Below are 15,928 nucleotides of genomic sequence, written 5' to 3'. Positions count from 1 at the left end.
TATTTAAAGACATTTTTAAATCATTTAACCGCATTTGCGGTAATAATAAAAAGTTTTTAGACTTTTTGAGGTAATGATAAAAACGACATTTAATTAATTATTAAAGTATTAATTAATTCACTTTAACAACACTGACAAGAGCAATACATATGTTTCTCTGTATTACGTATAGAAAGAAAACTAGACTGCATAATAAATATGGACTCCATAAAAAGAATAGACGAAACGATTTATGACTCTCTCTTAAAATTTCTTTGGTCTGAACCCATCTGTAACTGTATCTTTTCAGCTTTTGTTCTCCAAAAATGTCAATTATGGCAAACATATGTTACTGTTCTTGATCTGGTGACAAATTTGAAGATTTTTCACTTGAATAGATAAAGATTGTCCTATTGTAGTTGTAGAAGGGCCGGAACATGAGCGGATCATAAGGGGCAGTATAATACAATCTAGGGGTTCTCTGTAAAATATAAACGAAAGTTGCAAAGTTGGGAGATTTTGATTCCGTAGTCTTTTTTATTTACATAAGTTAAAAAACAATGTTACGTAACGCGCTGTTCGAACCCCCCTCCCCCCATGTAACGCACCGTAACGTTTTACAAGACCCCCTCCCCCCAAACTGCGTTACGTAATACTTGAACGCTCCCTAAGGAGAAAAGACATTTGTTTACTACGAGACGCAATCAGAGAGATTCGCGGTATTTTAACACGTGGTACTATGCGGTTATTACTAAAAGAGTAGAGACAGTGTGTTCTCTTCTAGAGTCAAGAGATCCGCGTCTTTACAATTCGATCCAAGGCATCAAAGAGGGTCGCAGTACTTTTTGCACGTTTTGCCACGTTTGCGTTTAAGCGGAGAAAGCAGTGAAGAGAACTGTTGCCTGCTGGGATCGACAATCAAGAGAGTTGTTTGTTTGCAGTTCACAAATATCTGTATTTGAGTAGGGATAAAATTAGATAGGGATAAAACTAGGTACTAGTGATTCAGTGAATTTGTACTCTACGAGCCCCCTAGTGGGAAAGTTTTGGGATAGTTCTGATTTTTTTCATTTTATATGGATTTTGGGCTGCTGAATCCGAATCTGAGGTTTGCGGACAAAATTTCGTGACGGAACATTGAAAAAATCACGATTAAAGCGAAAAATTCCTGCTTTTTCCCTCTTTTTTGCTTAAATCTCGAAAACTGTTAACTTTTAGTAAATGGTGTGTTAACAAAAATTAAAGTACATAAAATTCTCTACAAATATCAGTATTTACTTTTTTTTTTCAGATGAACCGTTCGGTCTAAAGTGCAAGTTGAAAATTGCTAATGTTCAACGGTCTCTGTAAAACCCACTTTTTACATTCCAAAACTTTATTTTTTATTAGAATGCTGTCATTTGATACATTTCTGCTAGTTTTCTGCGCAAGTAATTAAAAAGAAAAAAAAGTCGAAATTGTACAAATTCAGTATCACAACGGGCCAGACAGGGGGCCACATTCTGCAAACGGTTGAAGCTTGAATTTAACCAATTGTTCCCATGAAGGACATCAATAGTGAAATCCATCGAGCCTTAACAACATTTGACAGATCAGGATCATCGGAACGACTAACAAGGATGTCTCTTGCCTTGAGGTAGAGGGGTTGGTCAAATGTCACCAGACATGTAACTTGCTTCAAGGATTTAGTTTTCTCTACTCCGTTCAACAATTCTGTAAATATTGTATCATAATCATTTGGAGGAGCGTTGATAAATAGCTGGTAAACAATAAATGTTAGTTCATATGGCATGTTTCTTGTGACAGCTTCCATGAATCCATTCCATCCTAAGAGGCCGGGAATATTTCTACTTTTCCCATAGAGCCACAGAAGATCAGGCACAGATGGAGTCACAGTTTCAGTTGGTGTGAACATTCCCTTCGTATCTATTATCTTGATTTCTGATAAACCTTGAGGTTTTGTCCTTTCAAAATGAATTAGTTGAACAGCTCCCTGACTTGCATAAATCTCAGGCGTGAGTTTCGTTTTTAACCGAGGAATGGATTGGTTAGGTGCTACTGCATGTTTTGGTGCAATACAAGAAACGCCACCCATGACGTGAAAAGTGTTGTATACGTCGATTGTATGTACATGTACATACTTCAAAATCAGCGTTATCGTACACCTCCTGTGTAAAGCACGGCTGGTCAATTTTCTGCGGATCGCCTGCGATTGCTGATTTTTTCAGACAAATTGCTTCATTATAGGATGAACAAAACCCCAAAGAGGAAACTACATCAACCAATTTTCTTGATCCGTACTTTTTGTAGAGCTACACGGCCAACCCTACAAAGACTGGTGAGACGAATGATCTGGGCCTTACCGCCGCTACAAGACTATGAGCAAGCGCGTTGCTTTTATTCTTCCAGTTATCATATTCCCCACGTTTTTTATGAAGTACAACTTTTTCCATAAATGTACGTAGTGTTTCAGGAATTAGTTCTTCATTTCCTTCTAAAAACTTATCCGGTGGGGGGTATTCCTGTGTCTCATAAACCTGGCTCCGGACATCCTCAACAATAATGGCAGCAGCCGTCTGAACAATCCGTAGTCTTTCCTCTTTTTCATTTTTTAACGCTTGTTGGTACCAAGCGTCGTTCAAGATTTTGTAACCTGTGTCTTTGAAAAAACGACCGACTTCTTGTTTCGGGACATGGTAATAATTATATCGCTTCCGTATTTTTTGAGTAGATAAGCTTTGGCTGTCTTTTTGTCAGGACGATATTTACTCTTGATTTGGTCGATCAACTCATCGAGCAAAAATTGACACTCCCCATCCCTATTCTCTAAATAATTGTAAACATCTTGCATTGCTCTTTCAAGATCATCGGCAAATGGACCCGGTTTTTTAATCTTTTTTTGAGTGATTGGGCGATGTACAGTTTTCTCATGCATAAACTATGATACCGGCAATCAGAGGCTACTAAGTCTGACACAGGCAAAACGCGTTTGATTATGGCTTTGCCATACTGATCATCACGTTCTTTTGCTCGTTTTATAACAGTTTCTTTAAATTTTAAAACTCGAACCTGATACACCATATTGCGGTAGGTTGTCTTTTTTTACTTTGCTGTTCTATAAACTCAAGTGTTATGACGAGACCACACATAAAACATTGAGTTTTGAAATTAAAAGGTGGTGCAGTAGAACGTCTTTGAACTTGCGCCCTATCCTCCTCAACTTTCTACAAGTAAACGTTAATGATTTTTACATCATTGTAATTTTTACGACCTCACGCTATTAACAGCTTAATTAATCTTACTCTGTCATTAAAAAAAGAGGAAATATTGGAAATAATTCTTATTTATTTATAAGTAGTAGAAATGTATTATGTATTTATAAGAATCTAGGAGAAATTTATCAAATGACAGCATTCTAATAAAAAATAAAGTGGGTTTTGCAGAGACCATTCAAAATTCGCAATTTTCAACTTGCACTTTAGACCGAGCGGTTCGTCTGAAAGAAAAGTAAATAGTGATATTTGTAGAGAATTTTAAGTGCTTTAATTTATGTTAAGAGATCATTTACTAAAAGTTAATAGTTTTCGAGATTTAAGCAAAAAAGCGAGAAAAAGCAGAAATTTTTCGCTTTTTTCGCGATTTTTTCAATGTTCCGTCACGAAATTTTGTCCGCAAACCTCATATTCGGAGTCAGCAGCCCAAAATCCATATATAATGAAAGAAATCAGAACTACCCCAAAACTTTCCTAGTCAAAACACAATTTTATTGAATCATAGGAAGATTATTATTTGTCGAATGTGAAAATTGAACAGCCCTAAAATATGTAACATTTCAATGGACTAGTGTACAGTATACCTGATACAAGTTTGATATTTAATACTTATTATCCTTTCGTTTGTTTATAGATTGCAACTAAGCAACAGCAGAGACTGGTGCGTATGGAGGAGCACAAGCGAAGAATCGAGGAAAACCGAGGGCGTTTCCGAGATAGAGAAAGAGACAGACGTGGCACCTTCAGACGGCGCTGACGTTTGCCTTACTTTTTTAGATATTTCAGGAATTGATTTACGATTTTTTGGTGTGAAAGATAAAACCGTATGCATGTTGTATTTAATTCCTTTCCTAGATTTAGAAATGATTTTTAAACGATTTTTCCTCGTCCTTGTGAGAATGTGGTATGTATGATTTCAGTAATACTGATTGTTATAGGGCTCCAGATTGTCTCCGACGTGACGAAAGGACCCCCGTTGGAAAGTTCTTCAACGAAGGAGTCTTTTTTGTTACAGTTTTGAAGAAGATGCTTAAAATGTTTTATTTCATTCAAGAGGTTTACTTTTTCTGATATACCAACAGTATAACCAACAACAACTTAGTTCAACACTTGTGAGATGTACATGTTTAATGTACTTTTATATAGGAAAAAAAAAAGAATTATTAAAATTAAATTTTAGAAAGACTTAAATAGTTTTCTTTCATGTCATACATCATCAACTTAAGGGGAATTTTACTTTCCAAATTTTCAAAAAATCGATTTTTTTTACCTAAAAAAATCCTTACTGCATAGAACAACTGTCCTAAAATTTAATTAAGAGATTCGTAATAGAAACGAAGCCATAGCTGTATTTATAACGGTACCTAACCGAGCGGCGCGCGACATCCCACCCGAGCATCTGCAACTCGACAGTTGCTTTCTAAATAAGGGAGCACAATTTTTTATGATTGTTAAACAATAGGGAACTTGCATAAAATTTTAAATTCGAAAAAAATGTTATAAATCACAACAGAACATAATTTAAAACATGTATCAAATATTAAAAAGTTTTGTTTGGCTTTCGTTTGGCCCCTAAAGATGATTAAAAATTCAAATTAAAACAGGTGGCCCAAAGCGCGTCGTGACGTCATTCGTTTAAATTATGTTTACATTCTTCCAAAAAAGTAAACAGAATTTAAAATTAGACATAAACGTCAGTAGACAATACAGTTATGTAACCTCACAAGTGTTTTTGATCGTTTGAACTATTTTAAATTGACTAAAGGTTCTCTAAACCAAGGCCAGAAAACAAAAAAAATATATAGATTTTAAATTTGTACTTCTGTTATTATGAGGATTTAAGGCGTGAAATTTTGGAAACCTTATTTTTAAAGGAAACTGAATATTATTATGCAATAAAAAAATGTGCAAGTTCCCTATTAGGTTTGGCATTCGTTTTGACACTGACACTTTTAAATGACATTTAAAATAGTTCAAACGATCAAAAACACTTGTGAGGTTACATAACTGTATTTTCTACTGACGTTTATAATGTCTAATTTTAAATTCTGTTTACTTTTTTGGAAGAATGTAAACATAATTTAAACGAATGACGTCACGACGCGTTTTGGGCCAACTGTTTTAATTTGAATTTTTAATCATCTTTAGGGGCCAAACGAAAGCCAAACAAAACTTTTTTTATCTTTGATACATGTTTTAAATTATGTTCTGTTGTGATTTATAACATTTTTTTTCGAATTTAAAATTTTATGCAAGTTCCCTATTTTTCATCGTCCTTGTGAGAATGCGATATGTATGATTTCAGTAATACTGATTGTTATGGGGCTCCAGATTGTCTCCGTGACGAAAGGACCCCCATTGGAAATTTCTTCAACGAAGTAGTCCCTTTGAAGTTATACTTCTTTAGGCGCGATTGAGAGTAAAATTTCATAATACTGCGCGCATGCGCACACAGACAGTATGCCGTTTAGTTGCTGAATCTTTCAAGTTACGCATAAATATATCAGTGCAAGAAAAGGTGTGAAAAGAATATATTAGTGTTGTTCTGAAGCTATTTTCTTGTGGCATTTTTATAATGAACTATTTTAAATGGGAAATAAGCCACAATTTTATAAAAAAAAATGAATTTATTAACGTTTCGACGCCCAAGTTGGGCGTCGTTGTCAAAATACAAAATAATACTAAATAAACAAAAATGTTGTTGCTTAGTAAAAAATTCTTCTAATAATTTATTTAATCCGACTCATTTATATCGGCAATTCAGGCATGTATTATACATTTTAAAGTAGAAGATTTTAAAATGATATTGCCAATATTGATGAGTTGCGTTCATGGGACGACTTTACTAAAAGATAGTTCATTCGATTACATGAAATCAACCCCAACTCGAGAATATCCGCCACAAAAAATCATAGCATGTGATCTGTCTTTAAAAAGACAACAAATGCAACGATGGCAGTAAAATTCTCGCGCTAGATATTCCATAGTAAATCACGAGGGAAAACCAGGAAAAAACCTCGTGATACTATCCCGACATCGTAAGTATTTGGGCTTACATTTAGTTTACTCTCAAAACTAATACCAAATTCTGACTCTAATGTATGTATGCTATTTTAAATTATAAATAATATTAATAATACATAGATATATAAATAAAACTAAAATATAAATATAATAAATTCATTTTTTTTGATAAAATTGTGGCTTATTTCTCATTTAAAATAGTTCATTATATTAGTGTTTTTAGTAAATGTATTATTTATTATAATTTTTGTGTCTTTGGATTTGTCTTCCTCGTGGATAAGATATTTTATAATAATAGTAAGTATATCAAGTATATTTAAAGTATTTTTGTATTAAATTTGTCAATATGTATGAGAAATCTTGTAACCTGTCAAAGCAAAAGGGATATAGCTCAGTCGTAGAGCGTGTGACCGGGGATCAAGAGGTCCCGGGTTCAAATCCCGGACGATTCATATTTTTTTTTATATTTTTGGTATCGTTTTAATAAAATTTTTTTAAAATTGGTAGGTAAAGAAAGTTAGTTTAATATTTAAATAAAATACAAATAACCTGTTCAGTATATTAATTTCGTTGAAATCATAATAATAGAAGTGTAACTTCTTACGTGCGTACAAAGTACACACACATTCTTTTTTTTTTGTTACAGTTTTGAACAAGATGTTTAAAATGTTTTATTTCATTCAAGAGGTTTACTTTTTCTGATATACCAACAGTATAACCGACAACAACTTGTGAGATGTACATGTTTAATGTACTTTTATATAGGAAAAAAAGAATTATTAAAATTAAATTTTAGAAAGACTTAACTTGTTTTCTTTCATGTCATACATCATCAACTTGGGGGAATTTTACTTTCCAAATTTTCAAAAAATCGCTTTTTTTTGAAGTAAAAAAATCCTTACTAGCATAGAAAACTGTCCTAAAATTTAATTAAGAGATTCGTAATAGAAACGAAGTCATAGCTGTATTTATAACGGTACCTAACCGAGCTAAAACTCGTTTCTGTACAACACGGCGCGCGACATCCCACCCGAGCATCTTCAACTCGACAGTTGCTCTCTAAATAAGGGAGCACAATTTTTTATGATTGTTGAAACATTTTTTCCTCATCCTTGTGAGAATGCGGTATGTATGATTTCAGTAATACTGATTGTTATGGGGCTCCAGATTGTCTCCGACGTGACGAAAGGACCCCCGTTGGAAATTTCTTCAACGAAGTAGTCTTTTTTGTTACTGTTTTGAAGAAGATGCTTAAAATGTTTTATTTCATTCAAGAGGTTTACTTTTTCTGATATACCAACAGTATAACCGACAACAACTTAGTTCAACAACTTGTGAGGTGTACATGTTTAATGTAGGTATGTACCTACTTTTATATAGGGAAAAAAAGAATTATTAAAATTAAATTTTAGAAAGACTTAAATTGTTTTCTTCTATGTTATACAGCCTCAACGTGTTAAGGGACTTTGGCTTTCTAAATTTTCAAAAAATCATTTTTTACGTAAAAACAGTCCTTAGTATCATAGAAATACTGTCCTAAAATTTTCATAAGAAATTCGAAATAGAAACGTAATTATGTATTTATAACTGTACCTGCCCGAGCTAAAACTCGTTTGTGTACAACACAGCATGCGACGCCTCATTTGTGCACCTGCAATTCAATAGTTGCTTTCTAAAACTTAAAAGGGGCACGTTTTTTATATCATTAAAATTTATCGAAAATTGTTTTGAAATTTGGAAAGCCTGGATCTGGTGGTCGTTTAAAAGGTCGAAGTAATGGGACGCATCGAAATAACCATATTAAAAGAAAATTCAAACGTAATCGGTTTACTGCAGAAAACAATTGATTTTGAGGGACAAATGCATTTTGAGGTTATGTAGAGGTATTGGATTTTGACAAGAGCTATGAGTCATGCCGATTTAGTACACAAGTTTACGTGAAATTCTCAAGGTCATAGCTCTTGTCAAAATCCATTACCTATACACTCAACCTACGGGTCTATATAAATACACAAGTTTTGTAAAAACCTCAACTATGCCTATGAATTTTTAAAAATTTTTAAATTGATTGTATTCCACCTAAAAAAATAAAAAAGAAAAAATGACATTTTTGGTATTGGGGTGGAGGGTTAAAATTCAGCTGAGCCTTATTTTTTATCACATAGAACGTAAAAAAAATGAAAAATTGAATTCTGGGAATGAGCCCAATTAGCCTATCTTAACGGGAAGTACTAGACACTATTAATAGGGCGTCAAGGTTGTATTTTTTGAGGTGTTGAATGGCACAGTTCTTCAATTTTCCACCGTCTACACATATGATGATTACAGGCTACACGATGTTCTATTCTGTCGTAAAGGTGATTCGGAATTATAAGCATGGGTGTTCGCTGTGGAGGATGCGTGTTTCTCACTCCTATATACACTGTGGGCCGAAATAAAGGAGTACATTTTTTAGTTGAAAATAACTTTTTTGTTTTTTGGACGATTTAATTTCTTTTTCAGGGCTAATAGCCTAACATGTCCTCAACATGACTGCAAATTTGGAAGCAAAAATAACGTACCGGGTCGGACTTATAAAAAAATTTATGTAACGGTGCATTTGAGCTCGTTACAAATGAAAACTGTCATAGCTAAAATTAAACTGATATGCTCTTTTCGTAGGTTAACTATCCAGAACACTTCAGTAAAAAGGAATTTTTTCAAAATTACCGGATTTACAAAATATTGTTTTTTTTATCAAATTAAGAAAATATAACATTTTAGCAAATAACACATATTTATGAAAACAGTTTAATAATTTTAAAGCTTAGACTAAAATATTATGAATGTGGCCATCATTATTGTTTACCACTTCTTAAAGTCGTCTGCGCCATACATTGATAATCCCATTTATTACACCCTGTTCAAAATTGTTTCAAACAAACTGCATTCGTTCTTTGAGATTTTCGATGGTTTCAAATTGTTGTCCGTCATACAAATGTTGTTCGAAAATTGCCCAAATTAAATAGTTAATAAGTTAAATAGTTAATAAATTAAATCAACCGGATTTAGTTCTGGGCTGTTAGGTGGTCACATGTCTGGCTCAATATAGTCCGGTCAGTTTTCACTCAAGAATATCCTTGTGTTATGGGAATTGTGCGAAGGAGCACCATCCTGTTGGAAAGTGTAATCATAACATACTTCTTTAATTTCAGGTAATAGGTGCTGCAAGATTTGTTCTTGATATGTTTCTGAATTAAGTTTTACTCCGGCATCAACAAAAATCAGATGAGATTTTCCCAACATGAATACTGCAACAGAGACCATTACACCTTTTGAGAAATTACTTTTTTCAATTAAAAGATACTCTAGAGTTAGAGAAATTTCTTTCTTAAATTGTACGTCAGAATACACCCTATTATTTTGGGTATTCTATTATTTCACCGTCATATTTAATTAATATTCTGTCCTCCTTGCTTAAAACTGGCATTATGAACTAGCCAATTTACTTATTTAACTATAAATGTCAAAAAAATTCCATGGCAATATAGGTAAACAGTCGTGGCTTACTAATTAAAATTGACGTCTTTTAGCGTTTGAGAAATTCTTAAAATATTTAACAAAAATTACTGCTAATATGAGGCAAAAACGAGGGAAAAGATGGAATTTAGTGTTAAGAGGCTTTCGTCTGGTGCCCATATTAAAAAAGTACTCGAATAAGATTTCCTAATTTAAGTAAAAAAATGATATTTTACAAATTCGGGATTTTTTTTAAATTACATGGCGAAGGCGCGTTCTGAACATTATTTAAATAAAAAAATGATATTTTGCGAATCCGGTAATTTTGAAAAATTTCCTTTTTTCTGAAGTGTTCTGGATAGTTAACCTATAGTATTTTTACTACAAAAACGTTATTACGTAGGTCAAAATTTTTGACGTAAGAGAACTGTCAAAACATTAGAATGTGACTTTTCATTATTGCCGTGTTTATAATAAACATAGCAATAATGAAAAGTCACATTCTAATGTTTTGACAGTTCTCTTACGTCAAAAATTTTGACCTACGTAATAACGTTTTTGTAGTAAAAATACTATACCAAAAGAGCATATTAGTTCAATTTTAGCTAAGACAGTTTTCATTTGCAACGAGCTCAAATGCACCGTCACATAAATTTTTTTATAAGTCCGACCCTGTACGATATTTTTGCTTCCAAATTTGCAGTCCTGTTGAGGACACGTTAGGTTATTAGTCCTGCAAAAAGAAATTAAATCACCCAAAAAACAAAAAAGATATTTTCAACTAAAAAATGTACTCCTTTATTTCGGCCCACAGTGTATATTTCAGTAGACCCGCTATAACCAATGGCTTTTTTCTTATCGAAACCGTCAGAATCATCGTTGACCTGCGTATACAGAAGGTATAAGTTTTTGCAGCTCTGTCACGACTCAATTATGGTCAGGTTAAAGTACTCTGTATTCCATATACACTAAAAGCTAGTAAGGTCTGACTTTTCACTGTCGGTAATTCTATAGCTTCACCGTCCTGAAACCTTGAGAGAAAACAAATACTGCGGTTTCAGACATTCAATCCAACAAAAACACAAATTATTGTTTTTAGACATCCTAATAACACCCGAGCGGTGGGTGTCAGGATATCCCTTCAGGGAGATAGACTCGAATTCAGAACATCGATGGTCTATTTGGGAATCCATTTTAGCATGACTATCAACTGGAGAACTGATGTAGAAAACACCCTATATAGGGTAAGCAAGAGAGCTAATCTCCTGGGGGCGTTATACGGGAGGTTTGGAAACACGTCTACTAAAACTCTCCTATACACCGATAAAACATTAGGCCAATTGTCGAATACAGGCCGTGTCTTTACTCGTCACTAAACACACGCCACAAAAATACCATCGTGACAATAGAAAGGAAAGTTCTAAGAAAGTGCCTGAGAAAGATTTGGTGGTACCCGTCAGCACTGGTACATCCACTCGCTAAATAGAAGATAATTCATTCTCTCAGCACTACGTAGTATACAAATATGTATTACTTACGATAATCAACTCTAACACCAGAGCTAAAAACACCTTCAAACACCATGCCACCGACTAGGTTATATACTCGCCAGGCCTCCCAGAAACAAATTTCCATTCTCTCCAGCCAATCTTCTACACTTTGCCAGAAACGAACTGTCTGATGAGTACCTATTACATTCTAGAAAAATCCCCCTGAGATATCGCAGATCATATAAGCTGCATCCCATAAACGCTGACCTAGAGCCGTTTCCAAAGTATGTTGGTAACATCCGAGGCACCCATCGCTTGTTGGTTGGTTTGAACAGAGATTCTTCACCTTACACCTTATTTAGCTTCTAGGCTAAGTCCTTCGCTATAGTAGCAGTATTTGCTTCTACACTAGCATATAACTCTTCCAAGCCCCATCCTACCTCACCTTGAAGAGGCTTAGCATGCCATTTAAACGAGGTTTAAATGGCATGTCTTCATTCATTCACTGCGGTCCCAAATGGGACATGAGATATCCCAAGGACCTAATGCAACAATGCAGAATTCTCTGTTCTCTTGCTTTGTGTATATCTCGGTCTGTGGTCTAACCTTATGGGTAAGGTACGTATTATAGTGATGTAACGAATGCCATTTTTTGAACATTCGCGAATACGAATGCGAATGCGAATATCTGATACCGACATTCGCGAATGCGAATATCTGCTACCGACATTCGCGGATGCGAATGGGAATATTCAGTTTTTTTTTTAATTTGTTTCTATTTTAGTAATGTTTTCTAAATTTATAATGAGAAGTTAATTGACATCTAATAGTGTAAATAAATCTGATTCTTAAGAGGAAACAGTAGCGATCAACAGGTAGCAAAAACGCGTTCCAAGATTGCGGCTGTAATTTTGAATATTTTTTCGAGATATTTGGCACACGTATTCGTAATGTAATAAAGAATGGCGGTACAGAGCCCAATTTGAAAAATATATTAATATGTGGAAATTACTCTGTAATTAAATACCATATTAAAAAAACGAGCCTGTACCGCCGTTAAGAAGAACAAAAAAATACACTTTCTTCAAATAAACTTTTTTACCCGATGCCTAGATTTTGTGTCATTTTAGAACTACTAAAATTTTTTATTTCATTATTAGTTCCAAAGTGACACAGTGTTGAGCAGAAAAGGTAAAACTTCTAGGCAAACAAACATTTCCACGTAAAACGTGTAGTGCACACGAATTATATCAAAAGGATTTACTGTAATAACTGAGGACGTGATCAGGATCCACATTTGTCCCGTCCTGAAACATGAAGTCTGGTAAAAGCTGGTATTCAGATGCTCAGGACGACTGTCTGAGGGTACGTCCAAGGTGCACGCTGGTTTTACGAGTCCATGTGCAAATAATCCTTCGTATTTAAACGGGCCTGACTAAAGTGCACCTGAAGTTTGATAACTGAATACAAAGGATTATTCGTACCCTAACTCTGAGCTGCGGTAGGATATGGCCATTATGAACGCTGGTTTTTCGCGGCGACAGTGTAGAGTATTGACGGATCAGTGTAGCACGGAACTTACAAGAGAACAGACTGCACCTCTTTTGCTGCTTAGTGACAATGGTTTTAGAAAGTTAAAACCAATCAGAAGGAAAACACATCCAATTAATAAATTAAAACATTCTTTTTAAGGTGCTGTGCATTTTGCGCAATCGTCCACCGTATATTGTCTTGTCAGGTGAGATGTTCGTCAGGATTAAATAAGTCTGCTTTTTAGCAGCATTTCATAGCTGTGGATTCCTGTTAATTGGAGAATATTACGCAACCATGAGATCTTTTTACGTCCCAGGGCCGGATTTACATGTTGAACCCTACTAGGCATTAATATTTCTGGCGCCCTACGCCTTGATCTCCCCCTCCCCCCAACCTCCTTATAACCAACCAACTGTTGGCTTTACCAAGCTCTACCAAAAAACCAGCCAACGATTGATAATATCCTTTCACTTTACTTAAAGTTGTAGTTTCATACTGAAGCTTAGTACTGACTTTTTGTAATCGTTTTAAAACCGTACTCCAAAATATGGACCCAAATACTGTCTCTAGTGATTCAAGGTTTAATCTTAGAGCAGATGCATCACTACGGCATGAAGGTTTTTCGTTCCTGTCATTCTCTATTAGTTTCGAAGATTCTGTAATTGCCGGTCAATTTTTTTTCAGAGCTCGACAAGCATTGTTTCTCGCTACCCAAGGTGTTTTACATAGGCTTTGAAGTACCGCCACAGAGCATTTTGGTTCAAATAAAGCTTCCATCGATGTGTTGAACTTGTTAAAAAAATTGTACAGTTCTTGAAGTAGACAAAAAAAAAAAAAGAAACAGAAACCACACATGAACTAACGGCCACAGATCCTACCAGATTTAAGGATTGAGCGGCACGTGGGACATACTCAGCCTGAGGACATAGTTTTTTTATTCTGGTTTGAACACCTGAGTCCCTGCCATATTACTGGCATTGTCATACGACTAACCACGGCATTTTGTGATATCCAAATCGAATTTATCACAAGCATCGATAATAGCATTTACAATCTCTTCAGCTTTGTGTGCGACGTTAGGCAAAAAACACAAAAAGCGTTCTACGGGTATGCCATCTCTAGTTATATTCCTTAGTATCAACGTTAATTGGTCAATATGAGATACCTATGCCTGGAGTGGAATCTACCATAATCCCAAAATATTTTGCTTCCTTAGCTTCATTTAATATTTGTCTACGAACATTTTCAGCCATAAGGATAACTTCTTCATATGTTAACTAGGAAATGTATGAAGTTGTACTTGAACCTCCATCGCCATAATATACTTTCAATTGCTCTGCAAGAGAGGAGTCAAATTCGAATAAAAATTGTATTAAACCTAAAAAGATGCCTTGATCAAACAGTCCTAAATATTCATGGCTACCACGAAAAGCTAAACCTTTTGTGAATAGAAATTTTACAGTGGCAACAACACGCTTAAGACCATTCCTCCAGTTTTTAGTTTCCTTATTTAACTGATCAGCAAGACTTGAACTAACATGTCCTTTTATTTGACCTCTCAATTTTAATGTTTTCTAGTGTGACTTATGACAAGGAGAATTTTCGTGGTCTACCAATCTTTGTGAAGCATTTTTCCAATCATTAAAACCGGTTGTAAATGTATTTGCGTTAGCAGGGCAACTGAAGAATATGCATTATGCATGGTAGGGGAAGTATGCCTGAGACGGCATACTGGCTGAGATGGCATATCGCGCGTTTTTCGTAAACTATTCCAAATTTGGTGCCTAGTGTGACAGTTTTCAGTTCCTAAAGTTAAAATTTGTCAACATTGTTGAACTTATGCATGTTAGTTTTATTTTGACAGCAGTAGCCTTTGGAATGTTAATTAAGTAGGACAAAATATTTATTGACTTTTTTTGTATCACATTATAATTCGCGAGTCTTTACACCTGAGTTAAGTTTTTAAATTTTGTGATGTTCCTTTACCTTATGCCTATCACGCCTGTATCGATTTATATCTTAAAAATGTGCTTAAGAAAAATTAGGTTAAAAAAACGGTATGATTGCAATGTTGCCTGAGATGGCATAGTAAGCAGGTGGATAAGATGGCATAGGTATGCCATCTCACCCTTATGCGTTTTTACACTGCATTAATTTTGTTATATGATTGAAGTTTGTCGTTACAGTTATGAATCGTTTTAAGAGGAATTCGAACCGACAAAATCGATTCCGTCGATATTGAGACAAGTGACGAGGAAGATGCTGCTTACATTTTTTGTAATGGCCTCTTTTCATTATCTCGTTCTCGAAAAACCTGACTAAGATGTGCCAAATGACTAACCTTGCCAAATTTGTGGCAAGTGGTCATATTCCGAATGTGCCGGTGTACCCAAGACTACAAAAAAAATTATTTGTGACTTATGAGTCGAGATTAGTGCCTTTATTTCAAGGGTATGCCATCTTACCCACATGTATGTGGGTGAGATGGCACATGTAATACTTTACAATTTATTTTCTCAGAAAAAAACTATAATATGTACCTTGTTAAAAATTAATGTTATATTTATGTAAATGTTCCTAGCACTGACTTTGATTTTTATTACATGTCTAACTCTATCGATTATCGATTACAAAACATTTAAAAAAAAGTATGCCGTCTCAGGCATATCTCCCCTACACAAAACACATACCTACCCTTTTCTCTGAGAAAATGACATCCAATTTCTATTTATTATTTCTCAATTTTTAAGTTTACGAGAAAATAGCTTATCAGTTAAATAACTGTCTTTTTTATGTGATGGATAGTGCTGCTTTGATGATGTGTAAGTTGATTGCCGGTTTTGTGATGCACCGAACAAAATCTGCCTGTTCCGCGCCCTAACAAATTTGGCGCTCTAGGCCAGTGCCTAGTGGGAAATCCGGCCCTGCACAGACCCCTCTTACTCTCTATCTTTCCTCCGAGTATGAGTTGCTGAAAAGTGTATCGTTCTCATCGTAATATGTGCTCCAAGTATGCACTCTTCTTACTCTTAATATGATTAAAAAGTTCCCTATCCTGTAACCCGTTCTTCTTAGTACTTCCTCATTTCGGACTCTGTCCGTCCATGATCTTTTAAGCATTCGACGCAGGCA

General features: G+C 34.8%; 1 protein-coding gene across 3 annotated transcripts in view; it reads left to right on the top strand.

The window, feature by feature from the left end:
* Nucleotides 1-7,610, top strand: part of LOC114325955 (apoptotic chromatin condensation inducer in the nucleus) — a 95,159-nt gene extending 87,549 nt beyond the window's left edge. For 2 of the 3 annotated variants that reach the window (XM_050647274.1, XM_050647275.1), the window contains exon 8: nt 3,886-4,436. In XM_050647274.1, coding sequence (XP_050503231.1) covers nt 3,886-4,008 — 123 coding nt within the window. In that variant the 3' untranslated portion in view covers nt 4,009-4,436. Of the gene's footprint in view, nt 1-3,885; nt 4,437-7,552 lie in introns of those variants that run through there. The other variant, XR_007697304.1, reaches the window with a different exon arrangement.
* The last annotated feature ends 8,318 nt before the right edge of the window (nt 7,611-15,928 follow it).

Source organism: Diabrotica virgifera, chromosome 3, assembly GCF_917563875.1.
Source record: "Diabrotica virgifera virgifera chromosome 3, PGI_DIABVI_V3a".
Taxonomy (NCBI): Eukaryota; Metazoa; Arthropoda; class Insecta; order Coleoptera; family Chrysomelidae; genus Diabrotica; species Diabrotica virgifera.
Note: the sequence above shows the minus strand (reverse complement) of the source record. Positions and strands in the feature narration are given on the sequence as shown.